This window comes from Amblyraja radiata, chromosome 17, assembly GCF_010909765.2.
Source record: "Amblyraja radiata isolate CabotCenter1 chromosome 17, sAmbRad1.1.pri, whole genome shotgun sequence".
Classification (NCBI taxonomy): domain Eukaryota; kingdom Metazoa; phylum Chordata; class Chondrichthyes; order Rajiformes; family Rajidae; genus Amblyraja; species Amblyraja radiata.
In genome coordinates this window covers 13,025,208-13,050,301 of record NC_045972.1, presented here as the reverse complement: position 1 = coordinate 13,050,301, position 25,094 = coordinate 13,025,208, and the positions used below count along the sequence as shown (strand labels likewise).

At 42.9% G+C, this 25,094-nt stretch overlaps 1 protein-coding gene across 1 annotated transcript in view; it reads right to left on the bottom strand.

The window, feature by feature from the left end:
• The window catches only part of bco1 (beta-carotene oxygenase 1), a 40,167-nt gene extending 16,422 nt beyond the window's left edge, over positions 1–23,745 (bottom strand). The window contains exons 1-7 of the mRNA XM_033035761.1: positions 23,536–23,745; positions 18,747–18,875; positions 14,330–14,459; positions 11,772–11,919; positions 10,868–11,015; positions 6,772–6,986; positions 1,330–1,596 (exon numbers count right to left, since the gene is read on the bottom strand). Coding sequence (XP_032891652.1) covers positions 1,330–1,596; positions 6,772–6,986; positions 10,868–11,015; positions 11,772–11,919; positions 14,330–14,459; positions 18,747–18,875; positions 23,536–23,599 — 1,101 coding nt within the window. The 5' untranslated portion in view covers positions 23,600–23,745. The remainder of the gene's footprint in view (positions 1–1,329; positions 1,597–6,771; positions 6,987–10,867; positions 11,016–11,771; positions 11,920–14,329; positions 14,460–18,746; positions 18,876–23,535) is intronic.
• Between the last annotated feature and the right edge of the window lie 1,349 nt (positions 23,746–25,094).

Below are 25,094 nucleotides of genomic sequence, written 5' to 3'. Positions count from 1 at the left end.
CAAAAAATATCTCCTGCAACTTACAGCTTATTCATATTTACTGCTGGCAAAGACCAACGCATCTGTGATAGAGCTTCTCCCACAGTATTTTGATTTCATCCAAATTCAGGGAATTGTTTATTAAGCATCCTGGCAAGAACAAACTGTACCCCTTCAGTATGTAATCTTCAAGTTCTATAGTTCTCAAAGGATTTATTTCAGAAAATAATCACTCAAGACTGCTGTAAGCACTGGAATTGTGTAACATTGGAATTATGTGCAGATACTGAGAATTGTTATTCGTTTTTCTTAGCGCATCATTAACAAGGTCAGTATTTACATTTTACTGGACTTTAGAGATACAGCGCGGAAACAGGCCCTTTGGCCCACGCCGAACAGCAATCACCCTGTACACTAGCACTATCCTAAACACAAGGGACAATTTACAATTTACAGAAGCCAAACCTGTCCACCTTTGGAATGTGGGAGAAAACCGGAGCACGCAAAGAAAACCCATGCAGGTCACAGGGAGAACGTACAAACTGTGTACAGGCAGCACCCATAGTCAGGGTCTTCTTCTTGTGTCTGGCGTGCACAGCCTAAAGTTGCGGGACAACTTGTTCTATTTGATCATATTTGATTGTGCGTGCCAGGCTGATTGCATTCGTCGAAACAGGGCGGACCACGTGAAGGTTGCAATCTCCCATCCCATAGTCAGGGTGGAACCGGGGTGTGTGGCGCTGTAAGGCAGCAACTCTACCGCTGTGCCACCATGTCACTGTGCCACCCCGTATTGCTCATCCCTAACTGCCCCTTGAGAAAAATTAGTACGCCATTTCAGAAGGCATTTTAACCGTCAAGACATATTTGGATGGGTCAGAGTCATTGTGTTATACAGTGTGGAAACGGGCTTTTCAGTCCAACTTGCCCACACTGACCAACATGCTATATCTACACTAGTCCCACCTGCCTGCATTTGGCCCATATCCCTCTAAACCTATCCTATCCATGTTGCTGTCCAAATGGTTTTTAAACATTATGATAGTACCTGCCTCCACTACTGTACCTTGTCCGGCAACTTGTTCCATATACCTACCACCCTTGGTGTAAATAAAATGCCCCACAGGTTCCTATTAAATATTTTCTCCCTCACCTTAAACCTATGTCCTCTGGTTCTTGATCCCCAACTCTGGGTAAAAAACACTGTGTATCTCATAAAAGACATGGTCCTGGACTCTCCCACTGGTGGAAACATCCTCTCCACATCCACCCTATCCAGGCCTTTCACTATTCGACAATATACATTGTTAACAGTCACAACCTATTGCAGAAATGTAGTTGAATGCTTACCTCATCGACATCCAAGGGAATTACAAATCTTTTGCAGTATGGAAGAGTGAAGGATTTGCCTTTCATTTCAAATTCATTATCAACCAAATTCATATTTGCCAAGTAGAACATTTCATACAAGCTGTTGTCTTCATATGCGATGATGTCAAAAATTAAATGGTTGTTCTCTTCATATGCATTGACATGATGATAAACCACTAGTGCATCTGTGTAGAACTTTGTGGGTAGAGCCTTCTTCGTTCTTCTGTCTATGATATGAATATAGGTCTGAAAATCATAAATGGGAATTAATTTAAGTACAAAGTACTAAGTTCCACATTTCATTCAAAAAGATCCCGATCTGGACTTTTTACGTAAAACTTGAGTTATAAATCTAATGCAGTATAATGGTATGTTTGTCAGAAGAATGGATGAGGACTAAAGCGAGTCCAAATAGCCAAATTCCCTTATCATGTACCTGTATACAGTGAATGGCCTGATTGTAATCATGTGTTGTCTTTCCACTGACTGGTTAGCACACAACACTGTACCTCGGTACATGTGACAATAAACTAAACTAAACAAATCTAATCTGTCTGTGATGGATGGTAAAGACCAACAAACTCTGATTCTTTTATGGATGACTATTATGCTGGTCCTGGTATGCCTCTGCCTAATGTTTGCCCGGCAAATGGCTAACACGGAATATGGCCGGTGAAACTCTTTGCATCAGCCAATCGAGAGGTCCAACATAAAACACAGTTTGGAGACCCAGTCTACTGTTTTATTGTAATCACCTCTCCTAGAAAGGAGGCATCACAGGAATGTGCAGCAGCTTTTGTAGCACCTTCCACAAAGGTGGAATAAAAAGACTCGCTCTGAGCCTGGGAGATTAGGCAGTGACCTTGGAGGGTCCAGTGGCTTACACTTACACTGGGAGGCAGCCAACAATGCTTCCCTACCCCCTGAAGGAAAAGGGGCTGGTGAAATACTCTGGGCAATCAGGAGTAATTCAAATAAGGGTGTCCATTTTAAGAAGTGCATATTTGTTGTACATCTATTGTTTACATTCACAAATGTACCATAAGTTCCAATTTTACATTTATGCCAATGTGGTTGGTTAGCACTCAATCATCTAGGTCAAAGGTTATGGGTTTAAGTCCTACCCTAGATATTGGACAGTAATGAGGGAATGCTACAGTTAGAGATAGCATCTTCCTATTGCGAAGATAAATCAAGGCAAAAGAAGATGTTGATCCACCTGCTCTCTTAAGTGGAATTGAAAGACACCATAACAAAATATGAAAAAAAACCCCACCTGATTTCTTCCTGACATTCTGGTCAATATTTATTCCTTGGTCACAAAATAAATCATGTCATACTATTGTGGTTTATTGTTGTTGGCTAGACAGGTGAGCTGCTGTGATTCTATGTTAAAAAACAGTGTCTACAATGAAGAGGAATATCAGGTCTTGTAAATTGGCACGTCCTTACTTGGTGAAAGATGCTACATGCAACTGAATCTTTTATCTTTGACCACATTACATCCATTGAGGAATTTCCAATTTCGATACATGCCCCACAGCTGAAATATTGAGAGAGATTCAAGGGGAGCATGAAGTAGATTCAAGTCAATGTAAAATTATACGGCTTCACTGCTCGACTGAGCGAGAGGGCTCACCTCTGTTAATGGTGAACCTCATGTAAATATTCAAAATGCAAACACAAGAATTCCAAATGTGTCCACATTTTAAAGGGACGATGTCAGGAATGTGTGAATATATTACATAAACTGATTTATGAAAAACAAGGCGTATGGCACATCCAAAAAATCATGATGAATTTAGTGGCATAGAATGAGAGAGATCCAGCATAGAAGCAGATCGTTCTGACCGCTGGCAATGCGCTGACTATTCATTTATATGAATCCTTTACTAACCCATTTTACTCTCCCCACTTTCCCATCAACACCACCCAGAATCTACCTCTCACCTACAGACCGGGGGGAAATAATCTACCCATTCTGCATATTTTTTGAGATGTGGGGAAGAACAAGAGCATCTGGAGGAGACGCATGAAGGGGCAACGTGGAAGTTACACACAACACGCAGATCAAGATTGAACCCAGATCACTGGAAGTGTGAGGTAGCAGCTCTACTAGCTGCAACACTGTGCCACCTTGCCTCCAGAAGTAATTGTTTTCACGCAAAGCATTTGATGAAATGCTCGAGGGACAACATGTAGCAGCTTCAGGGCTGGGCACACAAGTGCCTGCCAGACAATGACCACTTCTGACGAACGAAGGTAAAACCTGCTCCCCTCAACATTCAATGTCATTGCCATCACCGATTCATCCACCCTCAACATACTAGGCTCACCCCTGGCCAGAAATCCAACTGAACCAGCTGCGTAAAAAGAGCAGCAATAAGAGCAGATCATGAGGTGAACCATCTGAACATAGAACAGTACAGCCCACAATGTTGCCAAACATGATACTAAGTTAAACTCATCTCTGCTGCCTGCATATGATCCTTAATTTTATCCTTGTAATATAATTGCTGAGGTGACCAGTTGTCTTGTCAAACACATTTCATTGTACCGTTGACCCCGTGTTAACCTACATGTGACAAATAAAACTGAACTGATATTACTCCATTTCCTGCATATCCACATGCCTATCTAAAAGCCTATTAAATGCCACTATTATATTATCCTCCACCACCACTGTGGCAGCACATTCCAGAGATGCATCACATTCTGTGTAAAAATCTTGCCCCGCACATCTCCTTTAAACCGCCCCTCTCACCTTAAAGCTTTACACCCTAGTCTTTGACATTTTCACCCTGGGAAATGGTTCTGACTGGCTGCCCTATCGAGGCCTTTCATAATTGTATATCTGCATGAGAGATTCACCTCCTGCCATCCTAAACATTTCCCACCATCTACATGTCACGAGTCTGATGGAATAATTCAATACCTTCACCACAGCTTTCGTGTTATCATCCATAAGATGAATTGCAATAATTCCAAGACTGATTCTACTGGTGTTTTGAAGGATAAGGGCAGCTATCACAGGGAACACCACCGTCTGCATATTCCCTTCCAAGGCACGCACAGGTTTACAAATATTTTACTTTTGCTTCATCTTTGCTGGACTAAATGCTAAAATTCCACTCCACACCCTTTCAGATCCAAAACAGGAGTACTATCACCAATAGGTTAGTACTGTGTAGAAAGGAACTGCAGATGATGGTTTACACCGAAGATAGACACAAAATGCTGGAGTAACTCAGCGGGACAGGCAGAATCTCTGGGTAGAAGGAAAGGGTGACATTTCGGATCGACACCCTTCTTCAGACTGAAGCATTCACTCCAGCACTTTGTGTCTATATCAGGTTAGTATTTTTCCCTTAGAACTAGGTGTAGTTTTAATCAAACTCTGGAAATATGAGCACAGGAATATGATACGACTCAAATGCAGTTCTGCGGCATTATCAGTAATAGGTCCCCCCATTTCAGGGCACCATAATGTTTGAGGCAGCAATGTCATGTAAATGAAAGGAGTCATGTTTAGTATTTTGTTCATTTTCTTTGTATGCAATGACTGCTTGAAGTCTGCAATTCATGGACATCACCAGTTGCTGGGTGTCTTCTCAGGTGATGCTCTGCCAGGCCTGTATTGCAGCCATCTTTAGCTTATGCATATTTTGGGTACTAGTCCCCTTCAGTTTTCTCTTCAGCATATAAAAGGAACACTCAATTGGGTTCAGATCGGGTGATTGACTTGGCCACGCAAGAATTGACCATTTTTTTACTTTGAAAAACTCCTTTGTTGCTTTAGCAGTATGTTTGGGATCAATACCTTGCTGTAGAATGAACTGCCGACCAATGAGTTTTGAGACATTTGTTTGAGCTTGAACAGATAAGATGTGTCTATACACTTCACAATTCATTATGCTACTACCTTCAGCAGTTGTAGCATCAATGAAGATAAGTGAGCCAGTACCTTCAGCAGCCATACATGCCCAGGCCATAACACCCCCACCACCGTGTTTCACAGATGAGGTGGTATGCTTGGGATCTTGGGCATTTCCTTCTCTCCTCCATCCTTTGCTCATGCCATCACTCTGATGTAAGTTAATCTTCATCTCATCTGTCCACAAGACCTTTTTCCAGAACTGTGGTTGCTCTTTTAAGTACTTCTTGGCAAACTGTAGCCCGGCCATCCTATTTTTGCAGCTAACCAGTGGTTTGCATCTTGCAGTGTAGCCTCTGTATTTCTGTTCACAAAGTCTTCTGCGGACACTGGTCATTGACAAATCCACACCTGACTCCTGAAGAGTGTTTCTGATCTGTTGGACAGGTGTTTGGGGGTTTTTCTTTATTATAGAGGGAATTCTCCTGTCATCAACTGTGGAGGTCTTCCTTGGCCTGCCAGGCCCTTTGTGATTAGTAAGCTCACCAGTGCTCTCTTTCTTCTTAATGATGTTCAAACAGTTGATTTTGGTAAGCCTAAGGTTTGGCTGATGTCTCTAACAGTTTTATTCTTATTTCTCAGTCTCATAATGGCTTCTTTGACTTTCATTGGCATTGGGGGGGGGGGGGGGGGGGGGGGGGGGTGGAGGGGGCTATGTATGAACACAGCTGTAATTTCTACATAGTGAAACCAAAATGTATAAAAATGGCCTTTAATAAAACCTGATAATGTGTACTTTAACCACATATGATTTTTTCTATTGCAAATCACAAATTGTGGAGTACAGTGGCAAATAAATAAATGATGGGTCTTTGTCCCAAACATTATGGAGGGCACTGTAATCGGAGGACAATGCCAACTTCTCTCACCTACAGTTCTTCCCCACCCTACGTTCAGTCTGAAGAAAGGTTTCAACCTGAAACGTCACCTATCCTTTTTCTCCAGAGATGCTGCCTGACCCGCTGAATTAATCCAGCACTTTGTGTCTATCGTTAGTATAAACCAGCATCTGCAATTCCTTCATATTACATGCAAGCGTTTAGTATTTACATTTAATTGGCCTCTAACTCAAGAGATTATTAACTGAACTATAATGGTGGGCCAGAAGTCACATACTGTAAAGCCCAGACTGGATAGAATAGGCACAATTTTTATCCAGGTGGATACAGGTGAACCACTTATTGAATTTTATGGTGATGGAGTACTTTGTCGCCTTGAAGGGAATGAAAGGTGAAGGGGAACTGGCACTGGAGAGGGAATGAGGGCTGGGATATAATGAATAGTGGGACTAGCTCAGGAGGCCAACAGACCTGTTCCTGCACCACTTATTAATGATTTTGATTGCAGTTTTATTTAGTTACTTAAATTTAAATTCTCCAGTTGCCAAGTGAGATTCAGTCGCTTGCTTCTGGATCAAAGCTCCAGGTCATTGGATGCCAAATCAGCAACTTAGCCACAAGATCAATGGAAAACAAACAACAACCTACCTTCTCCTTTGGATGCCAGCCCAAGCAGCTGGACCAGTTTGCTCCTTTGAAGTAAGCTGTTGCCATTTTGAGTATATCCAGTTTAAATGGCTGTTCTAAGAGAATGATATAGTTCTCCGACAATCCAAAACTGTGGTAGTAACTGGGACTGAGGAGTGAGCGACAAGGAATGGAGCAAAATATTTCACAATTCTTAAAGCACGCATTCTTGTCATCTGTATGATTCAAAAGAAACGAAACACTGGTCACAACACAGCAGAAATTTTTAATTTTAAAAACATAGAAACATAGAAACATAGAAAATAGGTGCAGGAGTAGGCCATTCGGCCCTTCGAGCCTGCACCGCCATTCAATATGATCATGGCTGATCATCCAACTCAGTATCCTGTACCTGCCTTCTCTCCATACCCCCTGATCCCTTTAGCCACAAGGGCCACATCTAACTCCCTCTTAAATATAGCCAATGAACTGGCCTCAACTACCTTCTGCGGGAGAGAATTCCACAGATTCACCACTCTCTGTGTGAAAAAAGTTTTCCTCATCTCGGTCCTAAAAGATTTCCCCTTTATCCTTAAACTGTGACCCCTTGTTCTGGACTTCCCCAACATCAGGAACAATCTTCCTGCATCTAGCCTGTCCAACCCCTTAAGAATTCTGTACGTTTCTATAAGATCCCCCCTCAATCTTCTGAATTCTAGCGAGTACAAACCGAGTCTATCCAGTCTTTCTTCATATGAAAGTCCTGACATCCCAGGAATCAGTCTGGTGAACCTTCTCTGTACTCCCTCTATGGCAAGAATGTCTTTCGGAGATTAGGAGACCAAAACTGTACGCAATACTCCAGGTGTGGTCTCACCAAGACCCTGTACAACTGCAGTAGAACCTCCCTGCTCCTATACTCAAATCCTTTTGTTATGAATGTTATGAAAAAAACTTAATACTGTATTTTGAAATTATACAAAATAATATTAAGAAATTTGAATAATTAAATAACATGGAACATTGAATAATATGTAGAATATTGAAAATAGAATCGTACTCCCTTCACCATTCCCCTCCCTCCATTCACTACATTCAGTCTGAAGAAGGACCCCTGACCCAAAACATCACCTCTGAGTTACTCCAGCAGTTTGTGTATATCCTTGGTATAAACCAGCATCTGCAGTTCTTTGCTTCCACGTACAATACGTAGTAGGAACTGACTCTTCAGACAACTGCGCTGAGCTTCATGCCAGGTTAAACTAACCTTTTCTGCTTGCGATTCATATCACTCAATTCCCTGCTTATCCATGTGTCTATCTAAAAGCTCCTTAAATGCCACCATAATATCTGCCCCAACCACCGTCCCTGGCAGCATGTTCCAGACACTCATTGCTCTCTGTGAAGAAAAAAACCCAAAGATCAAATCATTTCTTGATAATGGTGGTTTTAATTCTCTTCTTCAGGTGCCATTTTGTTGAAGAAGGGTTTCGACCCAAAACGTCACCCATTCCTTTTCTCCAGAGATGTTGTCTGATCTGTTGAGTTACTCCAGCTTTATGTGTCCATCTGCCATTATGTTGAAGTTGTGCAAATGTTATGATGGCTGCTCAAGTGCTTATTGGGTTTGGTTAGTGAGTCACGGTGGCGCAGCGGTATAGTTGCTGCCTTACAGCGAATGCAGCGCCGGAGACCCGGCTTCGATCCCGATTACGGGAGCTGTCTGTACGGAGTTTGTAAGTTCACCCTGTGACCTGTGTGAGTTTTCTCCGAGATCTTCGTTTTCTTCCCACATTCCAATGATGTACAGGTTTGTAGATTAATTGGCTTGGTAAATGTATGAAAAATGTCCTTAGTGGGTGTAGGACAGTGTTAATGTGCAGGGATTGCTGGTTGGCGTGGACCCGGTAAGCCGAAGGGCCTGTTTCCGTGCTATATCTCTAAACTAAACCAAACTACGGAAACCTGAACGTTTCTAGGCTAGATTTGTTGGCACATCCTTATATGACTGTTCACATCTGGGGCAAACTTAAATGTAGTTGAATGGATTTCCTTGGTTGGGGGGTTGTGCACAATAATCCACAAAGCCTCATGTCCAACTGTCAAAATCACCATCAGGTCCCACAGAGACATAGACCAGAAACAAGAGGGAATTATATAAGGGGTTGGGTTTTGTACAAAGTTTCTGCTTCCACATTGTGTGTGGTCAGCTGATAATAGAAAAAGCAACAAAAATGACAAAACAACATCAGAAAATCTAATGGCTAAAGAACTTTAAAATATAATTTTTTTTCCCTTGTTGATCCCTTGCTGAAGTAACTGTATGGCACCAATACTAACACACGGTGCCAGTCTTACTGTTTGAGATACTATCATTTCCTGCCTCTGATGAAGATTTTTAATTGGCCTCGAAGCAGAACTCACCCCACCACACACTACCTGTAACCAATATGCTCACATTGGTGCCACAAATAATACCATCAGCTCACAGGCAGTGGTCCCGTCATTCCCTTGGACTCAGTTCATTGCAGTGCATATATAAATGTAGATAGTATTCTTTAATTATCAGCATTAATATTTTTACAACATGATCATTCTCTAATTCAACATGGTGTGAAGACAACCTCTCCCTCAATGTCAGCAAGATGAAGCAGCTGGTTAGGGACTAAAGCAAGCATGGTACAGCACAGGTCCCAATCAGCAACAACGATCCCAAAGTGGAAACGGTTGAAAACTTCAAATTCCTAGATGTAAATATTATAAGAACAATCTGCTGTGGATTAACCACACTTAAGTGACAGACAAAAATGCACACCAACACTTCTACTTCTTAATGAGACAAAGGAAATTTGGCATGTCTCCAATGACTCATGCAAACTTCTACAGATGCAACTTAAAAAGCATACTGTCGGATGTCTGAAGAAGGGTCTCAACCCGAAACGTCACCTATTCTTGTCTAACCCGTTGAATTACTCCAGTTTTTTGTGCCTATCTTTGGATGGCATCACATCTCAGTTTGGGGAAACAGCTCTGCCCAAGATGGCAAGAAATTGCAGAGAGTTGTGGGTGTAGCCCAGTCCATCACACAGACCAGACTCCCCACTATTGACTTCATACTACCTAGGGAAAGCTGTCAACATAATCAAGGACATTTCCCACCTGGTCATTCGTTCTTCTTCCCGCTTCTGTCGAGCAGAAGATACAGAAGCCTGAAAGCGTATCCCGCCAGATTCAGGAACAGTCTCTTCCCCCGTTATCAGACTTCTGAATGGTCCATCCATAAGTCAACATACTGTCCCAACACTCCAACCTATTTCATTGGAAATTTTCTCTGCAACTATTACCCTACATTTCTGAGTAACTATATTCTGTACTTTTGTAGCTCTCTCGTTCAACTTGCACGTGGCTTCATGTGGAGTATTCTCGAATTTAACTAGAAAGCATACAAACAAAACCTTCTCACTGTACCTTTGCACATGTGACAATACTAAATACTAAAGTGTTGAATTTTGAGAAAGCCCGATCAACAAATGAATTACAAGGAGCGAAAATAAGCTGGAATGATTCCAAGTCTGAGCTCCAGCTTGCCCTGTTACAGCACAGTGGAATCCATCAAACCTGTTTCCGTAGCTCTGAGTTGTAATGAAAGGTGTCGGGGAAGGAATGTGCAGCACGAGGCAAATAAAGTAATGAAATGTCCCTGAGCCATTATATCAATCTACCTCAACAATTCAGGCATAAATTCTTCAAGGAATAATTCACCTTTTCAAAAACCAAGGCAATTATAGAAAACCGCTTAAAAATAAACATTAGTCACACTGAACCATGCCTTCAATCGAAAACTGAAAATGACTTCTGGGGATCATAAATTGGGCCTGCTGTGCTACCCAGCTTTCTATGTAAACAGAAAACGCTGGAAATACCCAACAAGTCAGGCTGCATATGTGGAAAGAGAAAGAGAGTTAACGTTTCAAGTCGAAGACCGTTCAATCCATTGTCATAAAAAAAAGATCCAGGGATCTTCAACCTGAATCAATAACTCTGCAGATGCTGCTAAGTTTTTTCAGTATTTTCTGTATTTGTTTCTTATTTCCACTAAGTTTATATTTTCATTTACCTGGCTTTACATTTGGTACTTTCACAATCAAGTACTTTGTTTTGCCTTTCTCCACAATGGAAGTGCCAATGTTGTAGGTGTTTCTACTTTCATCATAATGTGGGTGGGCTGTAGCCAGGTTGAGAGGGACATAGTCCGCTTGGTCAACCTATTTAAACATGCAAAAGAGAAATAAGTTACCCTTCACCTTTGACATCCAATATCATTTATTCCTTTATAATTTTTCACTTAGGAAAATAACTGATCAACAAACATTCAACTGGTGTATGTTGGAACGAACAAATAAATTAGAAACTATTTCATGCACAAAACCATGCTGCAACTGGGCATTGTGCAATGAAACCCATTTTCCTTCTTAAGCTGTCCAGTGATTCTAAAATGGTCATTTGTGTTTGAACGTAGGCATAATTCCAAAGTTTCTTTTAATTTTCCACCACCCCTGTGTGTTAGTTAAGATGTTTTTAGCATTGTAAAGTCGATAGCATAAAACCTCGATACGTATCCTTCCAGAGAATGAGATAAGCAAAGATATGATTCATATTAATCAGCAAAGCATGGTTCTTTGCACATTCAAATGGAATTGGTACTAATCAAGGAGTACGCTGCTAAAGGCCGTGCCTTCCGCCCTTTCAGGCAAGGTCATATAGAGTCAGTAGGACAATAAACATTAAACTTTAACACACATCCATTCCTAGCTATTGTTGAAAACCTGGGAAAGTAATTTGTTCGGTGAAGTTTACACTGAACAGTGAACATTGTAACTCCACTTCTGAAACTCAACGCCATGCCAACTTGCACAACTAGTTTAATGCATACATAGAGGTCACTTCAAACTTTGGGATGCAAAGTTCAAGTTCAACAATTGTAATGAAATGTCATGTAGTTCACAAGCCAAATGCTTCACCTTTTCCAATGTCTCCAGTGTTCTTGGATCTATTCTTCTGATGTAGTTGACTTCTGATGATGCATAGTAATTCTCACCATATTTGACTATGTTAATCAAACAATTATCAGTGAAATCAGGAATAACGTGCGTAAGATAGGAAAATGCTCTGAAAATAATAACAAACAGGAGCACTTTTTTATTTTTATTCATTTATTTTTCTATTTTGAGTCAGACTGCAATGAAACAATTTATTCAACCATACGAATAAATTGGTTTTGAAAAAAAGTGGAGATGAAGAGGGATACATTATTCATTCTAATTATCATCCATTTAGTGTAGAGATACAGCGTGGAAACAGGCCCTTCAGTCCACCGAGTCCGCTCCAACCATTGATCACCCGTACACTAGTTCTATCCTATGCACTTGGGACAATTTCCAGAAGCCAATTAACCTACCAACCTGCACATCTTTGGAATGTGGGAAGAAACCAGAGCTCCGGGAGAAAACCCATGCGGTCACAGGGAGAACGTACTAATTCCATACAAACAGCACCCGTAGTCAGGGTCGAACCAGGGTCTCTGGCGCTGCAACAGAACAACTACCGCTGCTGCACTGTGCCGCCCTCTCAGTTTGTTGTAATTAGTGATGATATTAGGAAAAGGGGAGTTGCAACGAGACCTGCGTGTCCTTGTACATCAGTCACTGAAAGTAAGCATGCAGGTATAGCAAGCAGTGAAGAAAGCAAATGGTATGTTGGCCTTCATAGAGAGAGGATTTGAGCATAGGAGCAAGGAGGCCCTACTGCAGTTGAACTGGGCCCCAGTGAAACCATACCTGGAGTATTGTGTGTAGTTTTGGTCTCCTAATTTGAGGAAGGACATTCTTGCTATTGAGTGGTGCAGCATAGGTTCATCAGGTTAATTCCCAGGATGGCGGGACTGACATATAATGAAAGAATGGATCGACTGGGCTTATATTCACTGGAATTTAGAAGGATGAGAGGGAACATTATAGAAACATATAACATTCTTAAGGGATTGGGCAGGCGAGATGCATGAAATATGTTCCAGATGTTGGGGGAGTCCAGAACCAGAGGTCACAGTTTAAGAATATTAAGTAGGCCATTTAGGACTGAGATGAAGAAAAACTTTTTCACCCAGAGAGTTGTGAATCTGTGGAATTCTCTGCCACAGAAGGTAGTGGAGGCCAATTCACTGGATGTTTTTCAAGAGAGAGTTAGATTATAGCTCTTAGGGCTAACAGAATCAAGGGATATGGGGAGAAAGCAGGAACGGGTATTGATTTTGTATGATCAGCCATTATCATATTGAATGGCAGTACAGGCTCGAAGGGCCGAATGGCCTACTCCTGCACCTATTTTCTATGTTTTCTATACTTTCGGCAGCTATAATGATAATTTTCATGTGTATTTTAGTTGAGTTTAGATATTTTTTTTTTTAATATTCACACATTTCGATGAGTGAATAAAGATTCAGCTGATGCAACAAATTTGTTCAAAATGATCGAGAAGAGAAAACTAGTGAACTGCTGATCAGAAGGTTTAATGTTTCTTGTAGGCAATATAGAGGAAATATGAATGGGATAAAGTTAGAAAATCAAAGGACTGTCAAGAGCAGCCAGCTTAGAATTTTGATGGCAAGCCAGTGTGATTTAACATTAGTGAGGGTACTTTTAAGAAACAATTGATCGCATAGGTCTCTGCAATTCAGCAGACGATTACCTTAAGATGATCCAAAGAATGATTCAAGGGCCTGTCCCACTTTCACGACCTAATTCATGACCTCTGCCGAGTTTGCCCTTGACTCATATTTACAGCATGGTCGTCACGAGGTCGTAGGAGGTCGTAGGTAGGTTGTAGCAGGCCGTGATGCTAGTCGTAGGTACTCGTGACATCAAGTAGGTCGGGGCGTTTTTTCTAGCCTGATGAAAAATGTCCACGAGTAAAAAAGGTCGTGAATTAGGTCGTGAAAGTAGGACTGGCCCATCAGGTGAATGGCTCAAGGGAAACTATGAGAGTATGAACAGAAAGGCTACAGTTGAAAAACAAAATTAGGTTTAACGGATATCACTCGATCTACAGAAAGTTAACATCACAACTTTTGCTCTTGCTTTAAATCATTTATTTTAATCTGGATACAGTTAGCTTAATGTTTGGAAAACAAGGAGGATTAGTCTTAACTCTCTTTTATTTTGATCCTCAGCAAAGTTATACAAAAATGCTTACATTCTGATGATTCTAAGCTACACAGCTTAGAACATGTGTTTGCGACCGGAAAAATAATTTAAAATCAACACCAAGGAAACAAAAGGTTGGGAGAAATGCTTTGATCGAGGGCAGCCATCTACCATCGAAGATTTCATTCTGTTGGCTTGCAAGAGAGAATAGAAGAAATGGTTGAAGCAGATAAAGTCACAAGGCTACAAGGAGAGATTTTCATTCCAGTCATGGTTCTTTTGAGCTGCAGATCTCCATTTACGTGGTATCAATGGAATTGAACACCCAAGCATCAACATTTCATTACTTTTCTTACTTGGAAATTTACAACATTTCTTACTTGGAAAAAATATTCTTGCATGGGTCTGGATAGGCCATTGTGCCAAACTCCGACACGACAATTCTATTGGCTTCTATATTCTTCTTGTAAGTATCACTTTGGAGATATTTGCTTCTGTAGAGTACCTCACCTGGATTTAAGAATATAAAAGCTAGTAACCATTGTGGTTGGTAGAAAAGATGATTCAATTCTCCAATCTTGGTTTGTACATTTAGCTTATAACATAACACTTTTGAGCCTGTGACCTGCTTCACTTGTACGGCTTCATCGAGCTACAAGTTGTTCTACATCCAATCTTACCTTATGTAGGACAGAACTGTAGATGCTGGTTTACACTGAAGGTAGACACAAATGCTGGAGTAACTCAGCGGGTCAGGCAGCATCACTGGAGAGAAGGAATGGGGGATGTTTCTGATTGAGACCCTTCTTCAGACTGAGAGTCAGGGGAGAGGGAAACTAGAGGTATCACCTATATATCATCGAGACTAAGTGCAGACTGAGAGATTGTTTCGCTAAACACCTACCCTCAATCTGCCTTCACCATTTCCTGGTGACCAAACATTTTTGCTTTGCTTGGGCAGCTTACAACCTGTGGTATGAATATTATTTTTTATATTATATATATTATTCAAGTAACCATTGCATTCCCTCTCTCCCTGTCCCTCCCCCACCCTAGTTGTCCTGTTAGTTCCACTGTTCGTATCCCTTCGTTATCACCTCTTCCACAGCTAACAATGGACCATTGTGGGCTCCACCTTTCCTTGATCATCTATGCTGGCTCCGATTTGCTCTGTACTATTTCATACCTCCAGTTTTCCTCTTCTCCGACTCTCTGTCTGAAGAAGGGTCTCGACCCAAGACTTCACCTATTCTTTTTCTCCAGAGACATCACCTGATCTGCTGAGTTACTGCAGCACTTTCTGTCTATCTCCAATGTTACAATGTTCAACTTGTATTTGGACTGACTCTTACTCATCTCAATACAAGGTTGAATGCTGACAAACATATAAATAATGTGAAATATGTCCTTTTGCTTGTACCCACGATGGTATCCCTCCTTGCACCAATTCTGTTTGTTCCTCCATTCTCCCTTTAGAGGAAGTAATTGACTTTCATTTTCTTGGAGTTTTAGTGTTGGTGTCAATTTGAAAATAGTGCTCTCGCATATTGGGATACTGAAGAATAAATTCAATTCATATGTATATCGATCAGACATGATCACAATGAATGGTGGTGCTGGCTCGAATGGCCGAATGGCCTCCTCCTGCACCTATTTTTTATATGCATAGAAAACTTGCTTTAAGGCTATTGGACACATTTACTCCTTGCAAAGGTCACCTTTTCAATTTTTAAATTATTGCCAATTTTGCAGTCCTTCCATCCTCACTTTAACTTTAGTTTAGTTTATTGATACAGCGTGGAAACAGGCCCTTCGGCCCACCGTGTCCACGCCGACCAGCCATCCCCGCACATTAACACTATCCTACACACACGAGGGACAATTTATACATACACCAAACCAATTAACCTACATACGTGTACGTTTTTGAAGTGTGGGAGGAAACCGAAGATCTCGGAGAAATCCCACGCGGTCACGGGGAGAACGTACAAACTGCGTACAGACAGCACCCGTAGTCAGGATAGAACCCGGATCTTCAGCGTTGCAAGCGCTGTAAGGCAGCAACTCTACCGCTACGCTTGCGTGGCCGCCCTCTTAAGGTTAATCTAAGGTTAAAATCCACTGCTTCTTCCTGATGAGGGGGGTGAGACTCATTTGATGGCGTTACCAGAGAACTGGTACAGGCACGATGGGCCAAGAAGCATCCAACTATATTTCTCTATTGACTGTGGCACATCAATTGGCAAAAGAAACAAAGGTGGACACAGTGGAACAAGGGAATCTAACTGCAAGGGCCATTATCACTTATGATCACTCTTCTGCATTTCTCTTCATAGGACAGATCACATTTCCTCTCATAGAGTCATAGAGTGACGGTGTGGAAACAGGTCCTTCGGCCTACCAAGTCCGCACCGACCAGCGATCCCCACCTGCCTGTGTTTGGTCCATATCCCTCCAAATGTCCTACCCATGTACCTGTCTGTTTCTTAAACATTGGGATAACCCCAACCTCAACTACCTCCTCTGACAGCTTGTTTCATGCACCCACCATCCTTTGTGTGAAAAAGTTACCCCTCAGATTCCCATTAAATCGTTTCCCCTTCACGTTAAACCTATATCCTCTGGTCCTCCCATGTGCTGCTTGCTACCAAAGCAAACTATAAGTATCAGAAGATAGACACAAAAAGCTGGAGTAACTCAGCAGCATCTCTGGAGAGAAGGAATGGGTGACATTTCGGGTCGAGACCCTTCCACAGACAGATCAGTACAGGTGCACAACCTTTTATCCGAAATTCCAAATAACGAAAAGCTCCGAATAGCGGACATTTTTCAGTCCTTGAAGAAAGGTCCTTGAAGACGTTCACTGAGGGCGGCCCGCAGAGGTGACAGCGGAACCTCCGGTCGGTCCTCGAAGAAAGGGGAACTAAATCCCCATTCATAAAAGAGAAGGTGAGGGTATATTGCGCGGGAGGGTTAATAATTGACAATCTGCTGCTGCCTGCCCGCTGAGTTAAAAAGTTCCCACGGTAGACTCACGATACACAGTGTATCGTGAGTCTTGTGTGGGAACTTTTTAACTCAGCGGGCAGGCAGCAGCAGATTGTCGCTCCCTTCAGTTTCACCCCACCTATACCCCTCTGCTTCCCGGCCATGTGTGTGACCCCTTCCCTCCCCTCTCCAGCTCCCCGCCTATTGCACCGGCGTGGGGGCTTTGCACTGTCTTCACGTCGGCGATGCCAGCAGGTCAGTGCCAGTCACCGGAGACGTCAGGACCAACGGGACACCGACCCCCAGGCCCACTGCAAGCACGGAGATCCCAGAGACACACAGCCAGCAGCAGCCCAGCTCCGTTCCAACTCCAGAGGAACACGCGCACCGGACAGAAGCTGATGGTGTGCAAGGTACGTCTTGTTCTTGGGGCTGCGGATGAGGGGGCGCAGCTCGGACTGTGACGACTCCTGCCACCCCCCTGTACAGGAGCTGAGACTGGAAACTGTACCGCCCTTGCAGGAGAGTGGGGTTGTTTGCAGTTGCAGAGGGAGGGGGCAAGGGCGGTACAGTTCCCAGTCTCAGCTCATGTCCAGGGGGGTGGCCGGAGACGTCAGGACCAATGGGACACCGACTGCAAGCACGGAGATCCCAGAGACTCACAGCCAGCAGCAACTCTAGCCCAGCCCCGCTCCAACTCCAGAGGAACCCTGGTTGCGGGATGAGGGGGCGCAGCTCGGGCTGTGGGTGAACTGCCACTTGTCGCTGTAGCGGCCCATCGGGGAGCGGGTTTCTGTTGGTCCTGACGTCTCCGGCCACCCCCCTGGACAGGAGCTGAGAGACGTCAGGACCACCAGAAGCCGCTCCCCGATGGGCCGCTACGGCGACAAGTGGCAGTTCGCCCACAGCCCGAGCTGCGCCCCCTCATCGGGACACCGACCCCCAGGCCCACTGCAAGCACGAAGATCCCAGATCAGCAACTCCAGCCCAGCCCCGCTCCAACTCCAGAGGAACATGTAGGGGCAAAAGCTGATGGTGTGCAAGGTAAGTCTTGTTCTTGGGGTGGCGCAGCTCGGGCTGTGGGCGAACTGCCACTTGTCGCCGTAGCGGCCCATCAGGGAGCGGATTCCTCTGGAGTTGGAGGGACAGGGAGACACAGCGGCTTTTGAGAATGGTGGGCAATCACTTCCAAAGTTCTGCCCACACAGTCAGTACACCTCTCCTACACTTGTCTCCCACACTAACATCATCTCGCAGAGAATGATCCCAGCCTAACCCTCCCTATTCTCTCCTATTCTGCAAGAAAAAACTACATTGAAGACTCAAACTCGCGATCGAGTAACTGCCGGGATCGAGGCGCAAACTCGCGACCTTGCGGATATGAGCCGAGCACTCTACCACTGAGCCAGCCGTTAAAATCTACGCTAAAAATCTTCCATTCCGAAAGCCGAAAAATTCCGAATTCCGAATTCCGAATTCCGAATTCCGAATTCCGAATTACAGGGCTTTCGGATAAAAGGTTGTGCACCTGTATCAGAACATGCAGTCAAAACATGAAGCTCAGACAACGTTCCTTTAACTACTATGACAGTTCCCATTACTATAACAATTCATATTGCACAACCATTTTGCATTGTGCCATATTTGTACTTTATGAGCAAGCATCGACAATCCTTTAATTGGGTCTCTGCAGAAGTTAATCTAGTTGTTGCATACAGTTCATTACCTTGAATAGCACTTTACTAAACACATGGATAGAGAAGAAAATCTATAAAGGCCCTGCTATATATTAATTCTATTTTAACATACCATTTTGAAAGGTGAAACTATGCAGCAATGATAGCCCATCAAACCAATGGTTGTAGACAGATTCTCCAATTTTATGCATGCCTGGTCCATTTCGGATTAGTATCCCGTGCAGCCATTTTGGAATTTCACCTATTTATTGTTAAAATAAAATTAGTTAAATGGTATCTTATTTTAGATTTATCAGTCATACTTTTAAGAAGAATCATAGGAAGTAAATGCAATGCACTGTGACTAACAGGCCATGTGAATTGAGAAAAATGAAGAATTTAGTGACAAAACCACAACATTTATTCACAATGAGCATTCTCCGTTTATTCTTTTTAAAATGCACCCAAGGGACTCAGGATATGGAAATCACAGCCATGCCTCCCAAGAAAAGCAAGGCGGTCTCTCTTGAAAATGCACTGAATGGAGGATTTCTCTGGGGAAATTACCACGGTTTTACTGACAGAAGCTGCTGCCACTTCTGTTTTCTCGATACTTCATTAACTGTTGCAGTTAGCATGCAATAAGAAGCTTTTCACTGCACCTCGGTACACATGACAATAATCGAAACTGAACTGAAATTGAGCTGAACTAATTGACTTTTTATATTGCTTGCCAAAATAGGCAGACATTTCTCTTAATATCAAGTTCAAGTTCAAGTTCAAGTGAGTTTATTGTCATGTGTCCCTGTATAGGACAATGAAATTCTTGCTTTGCTTAAGCACACAGAAAATAGTAGGCATTTACTACAAAACAGATAAATGTGTCCATATACCATGATATAAATATATACACACATGAATAAATAAACTGGTAGTGCAAATAACAGAAAGTGGTTGCTAATAATCAGAGTTTTGTCCGAGCCGGGTTTAATAGCCTGATGGCTGAGGGGAAGTAGCTATTCCTGAACCTGGTTGTTGCAGTCTTCAGGCTCCTGTACCTTCTACCTGAAGATAGCAGGGAGATGAGTGTGTGGCCAGGATGGTGTGGGTCTTTGATGATACTGCCAGCCTTTTTGAGGCAGCGACTGCGATAAATCCCCTCGATGGAAGGAAGGTCAGAGCCGATGATGGACTGGGCAGTGTTTACTACTTTTTGTAGTCTTTTCCTCTCCAGGGCGCTCAAATTTCCGAACCAAGCCACGATGCAACCGGTCAGCATGCTCTCGAATGTGCACCTGTAGAAGTTAGAGAGAGTCTTCCTTGACAATCTGACTCTCCGTAATCTTCTCAGGAAGTAGAGGCGCTGATGAGCTTTTTTGATAATTGCGTTAGTGTTCTCGGACCAGGAAAGATCTTCCCATCGACGACTGCACGTGCTTTATTTCACACACTGCAGTTCTCATTTTGATTCCCTTTCAAAGAATGAAACGTTCCCATTTTTGGCTGATCTTTTGAAAACTAGAAAGTCACTGCCCCTCATCTTCCTTCTCTGGGTGGTTTCCAGTGCATGCAGCTCAGCCGTTACAGTGCTTAGCCTTTAGCGCACCATGGTCCGGTGCAGTGAGATGACATTGGTACATCCAACCCAAAGACAACATTATGCAATTAGTCTTCAGACTCTGTCAATTGGCTCCACACTGTAACACAGTCGTTCCTCTAAACACCCAGCTCAATCTGAGCCAGTAGCAGGCCACTAAACAGCTCTATAAGCCACACGTCCTCTTCCAAGATCTGTGCAGTCTCTTCCACTGGCCACTGATTTCCGCTCTATAGACATGGATTTACTGAAACATCCAGCATTGAGATTCTCATTTTCCACCTCTCCAGATGATTCTAACAATGGTCAGGGCACCGCAAGGTGGCAGTTTTAGCAAAGCCATTTCAACCAAGTGGAAATGGAATGCTACAGCTGTGAATCATACAGATGCTGTACATCACAACCACTGAGTTCTGGTGGCAAAGGGAATGACTGCTTAGCTTGGTGGATGATTGTTTGCAAAAATACAATGTCCAGTTTCTAGAGAATTATCGTAGCTGCACTCACGAGATACAGTACATGATCATGCTGCTGATTTCTGCCTTGGAGTTGCTAAAAGAGCTGTGAAGTGTTTAGTTTAGTTTAGTTTATTGTCACGTGTACCAAGATACAGTGAAAAGCTTTTGTTGCGTGCTATCCAGTCAACAGAAAGACAATATGTGATTACAATCGAGCCATAAATGCCGCTATGGCAGCATCTCTGGAGAACATGGATAGGTGACGTCTCAGGTCGGGACTCTTCTTCAGACCCAAAATGTCACCGATCAATATTCTCCAGAGATGTTGCTGAACTCACTGAGTTACTCCAGCACTTTGTCCCTTTTTTTTTTTAAACCAACAACTGCAGATCCTTGTTTCTACATTCTGCTCTTGTAGCTGATATATTTATCTGGCTGGTCCACTATCTGTTCAATGGCATATTGATGAAAGGGATTTGACAATGTGAGTGCCATTGAATATCCAGACAAGGGTCTTGATTCCTTCTTGGAGAAATGGCCATTGTGGCGTGATTGTAATGCCCCTGTCCCACTTAGAAAATCTGAACGGAAACCTCTGGAGACTTTGCACCCCACCCAAAGTTTCCATGTGGTTCCCGGAGGTTCCCGGAGGTTTTTGTCAGTCTCCCTACCTGCTTCCACTACCGGCAACCTCCGGCAACCACCTGCAACCTCCGGGAACCGCACGGAAACCTTGGGTGGGGCGCAAAGTCTCCAGAGGTTTCCGTTCAGGTTTCCTAAGTGGGACAGGGGCATTACATGTTACTTATGTCTCAATGTTGTCCAGTCGTGTTGCATGAGGGCATGATTTCCTCATTTGTAAAGACTTATGAATGGAAATGAAAAATGACAGAAAGATGATCGATCATAGATGAAGCAGCTGAACATGACTGGGGCTGGATCATGATCCTGCTGAACTACTGAAGTGATGTTCTGGGCTTTAGATGATTGACCACAACCATGTTTCTTTGGACAAGGTGCAATTCTAACCACTGGAGTGCTTTCCCCTTGATTAGTTTAGTTTATTGTTCTTATTGTCACACATACTGCGATACAGTGAAAAGCATGTTTTACCTGCTATCCCTTCAACTAATACTATACATGGAGACAACCATGGACAAGTAAAAGAGTCAAACAGACAGAGGTAGGCCCTCTTCTGCAGCAGAATGCAAAGAATGGCCACATTCTAGCACCATCTTACAAGTCTCAAGTCTCTGAAGAGTCTGACCTTGATCTAAGGAGATATGCAATTTCTTCTTTTCTCAATTTAAGGCCCAGTGCCCTGGCAGCACTGGGTTGACGATGTATGAGAGGGTCAGGCCCAATGCAATGCTATCAATCCCTATCACTGCCCTAAACTTTATCTTGCACTAAACGTTCTTCCCTCTGTCATGTACTTGTACACTGCAGATGTCTAGATTGTAATCATGTACTGTCTTTCCGTTGACTGATCGTTGACTGATTAGCACGCAACAAAGGCTTTTCACTGTACCTCGGTACACGTGACAATAAACTAAACTCAAACCTCAACAATCACACTTTCTCTCAGGAGCATCTCCATCACAAACCCTACACACATTCCCAGCTCACCAACATCACTGCCATACGGCCATCATGACCAACATCTGCAGAGAAAATTAGCCTAGTTTTCCTTGCAATCGGCTATTGTCTTTCTGCTTCACAATCATCATTGCCCAAGTCCCCCTCGACATTGTGAGAAAGAACTGTAGATGCTGGTTTAAACCAAAGATTGACACAAATAGCTCGAGTAAAGAGTCTGACCAGCTGAGTTACTCCAGCTTTTTGTGTCTATCCTCCTCTGCATTGTTGTTCAGGAAAGTATGCAACTTCTATCTAAACATAAGGTAGACACAAAATGCTGAGTAACTCAGCTGGCGAGGCAGCATCTCTGGAGAGAAGGAATGGGCGACGTTTCGTCAGGGGAGGGGGCGGGACAAAGCTAGAATGTAGTCGGAGACAGTAAGACTAGTGGGAGAACTGGGAATGGGAAGGGATGGAGAGAGAAAAAGCAAGGGCCAACTAAACATCCTCTGTTGATAACAATTAACACTTAAAAGTGCCAAATGCATGGATACATCGAACGTCATAGCACATGGTAAATAAATGGCATATGAATATCCAAATAGGCTACTTCAATTCAAATTCCACAAATGCCTTCATTTCCAAGCAACGTTATTATTCGGTAAAACTTATGAAAATAACTGGCATGAGTTATAAATGCAAATGCAATGCAATGATAAGAATGTGTGGTGCCGTCGAGGTAAATTTGGAGGTCAGAATTCACTATGCTGTGAATCTAATATTTGTGTTTAAAGTAAACTGAGAAAACCTTGCAAGTTTAATAGATGTTATGGAAGCGACGTGTACGTGTTTTGCTTTCGATTTTATACAACCATTGAATGGATACGAACTTTAAAACATATATATATATATATATTTTCAGAGATAAATCATACCATCGCCGGAGGGAGAAGAATTCGCTACACCTTCCCAAGAAGATTAATTCCTACCCAGCCCTATGTAGAATCGAGCAAGTGCTGGCCGCTAGTTTATAGTTTCTGGTTTTGGGAATAGAATAATTACAGGACGTAGCACAGATTTAAGGTGACGGGGAATATTTTGACATATTGTGGCTTTCAAGTCAAACTCAATAGTTAAGGATTTTCGCACAGTCCCTGCATTTTTTAACGGTATGACTGTAAATTGCCTCTGCCAGTATACTTCAAATAACATATATGCCACACACAAAGGTTTAAACTGCGCCATAGAACACTTCTGTCTATTCTGGAATCAACTGTATTCCTCACCTTGAATTTCTGCTTTGATTGCTTCTGGTGTTTCCCGTTTATTTTCACCAAACAGCGACTGCATGATGTCGACAAAACACAAGGCAGTCGCTGCACTCAATGTCAGGACTGCCACAAACCTTTGGCTTTTTATACCGTCTCGCCCCCTCAGCTGAGCGCCACCAAGCTGTCGTCGTTGATACACTCAAACCTGGAGTCAGGCCAGCCCACATCACAATGGCAGTTTTGCTTTTCATCTATACCTCTGCAACTTCAAGCACCATTTCAACGTCGAACGCTCAGATCCTTTCCTCTGCCGTTCGTTTAAACCATCAGTTTTAAAGTTGCTTGTCCTATGGGAGTGTTTGTATAGATGTTTCTTTCACTATATGTCTTTCTGGTCAGATGCCATCAACATTTTAGCAGGATATTTCAGAACCTGATAACTTTCCAAATACAATTACGACTTATAATATTCTTATTTTGATCCCGTTATTTAGCTAAACATTCCTTTATAATCAAGGCGAGTCAGATTGTAAAAATTCTTAGAAACAAAGAACTGCAGGTGCTGGTTAATACACAGATGGACACAAAGTGCTGGAGTACAGCAGGCCAGGCAGCTTCTCTGGAGAAGGGTCTCGACCTGAAATGTCACCTGTCCATGTTCTCCAGAGATGCTGCCCGACCTGCTCTGTCAAAACATTTGTTCTGAAAAGGCCATCTCCAATATGAATCCAGCAAAAAATAAATTATTGATAAAAAGTCCTGACATAATTTGTCCATTTCCCTCCACAGATGGCCTGTCCCACTTAGGCGACTTTTTAGGTGACTACAGGAGACTATACGGTCGCCACATGGTCGCAGGTGGTCTCCAAGGTGTTGCCGGTATGGTCCTGACTCTTCTCCTCAGTCGCCCAAAGAGTCATAGCGTCTTTCTGGTCGCCGAAAATTTTTCAACATGGTGAACATTTTTCGGCGACAGTGGCGACCTCGGGTTTGACACCAAATGAATGTAGCTTGACGTAGGTGCTGTCATAGGTTGTCGGCAGCTTAATCTAGGCAGTCGCCAGGATGTAGAAGGGTATCGCCAGGATGTCGTCGGTTGTCGACAGGTGACGTAGGTTGTCGCCGATGCTGACTTCGGTGAATTTCAATGTCATATTCGCCGGCAGTCGCCCGAAACATCACCTAAGTGGGACTGGCCCAATAGTCCGGTGGCAGGTTTTTCAGCGACCTGCTACGACTATGACAGTCACTGGCAGTCGGCGAAAAAAAATAGCCTAGTGGGACAGTCCCATAACCCGCTGAGTTCCTCCCGCAGGTTTTTGTTTCACTCAAGATCCCAGCATCTGCAGCCTCTTCATAAGCCAAGGGTGATCAATCACTCAAACTAGCAGCACTTGCACTTGTTATTTGATCTGCATTTCTCTGTAACTGTGACTCTTTAAACACTCAAACACTATATTCTGCAATCTGGCAATTTTCTCTTTGCAGGACCTGTTGTGCTTGTATTTGGCTTGAATATGCTCAAATGTAAAAGCAAATTACAAAGCCAATTCTGGTTAATATGCAAAAGGACT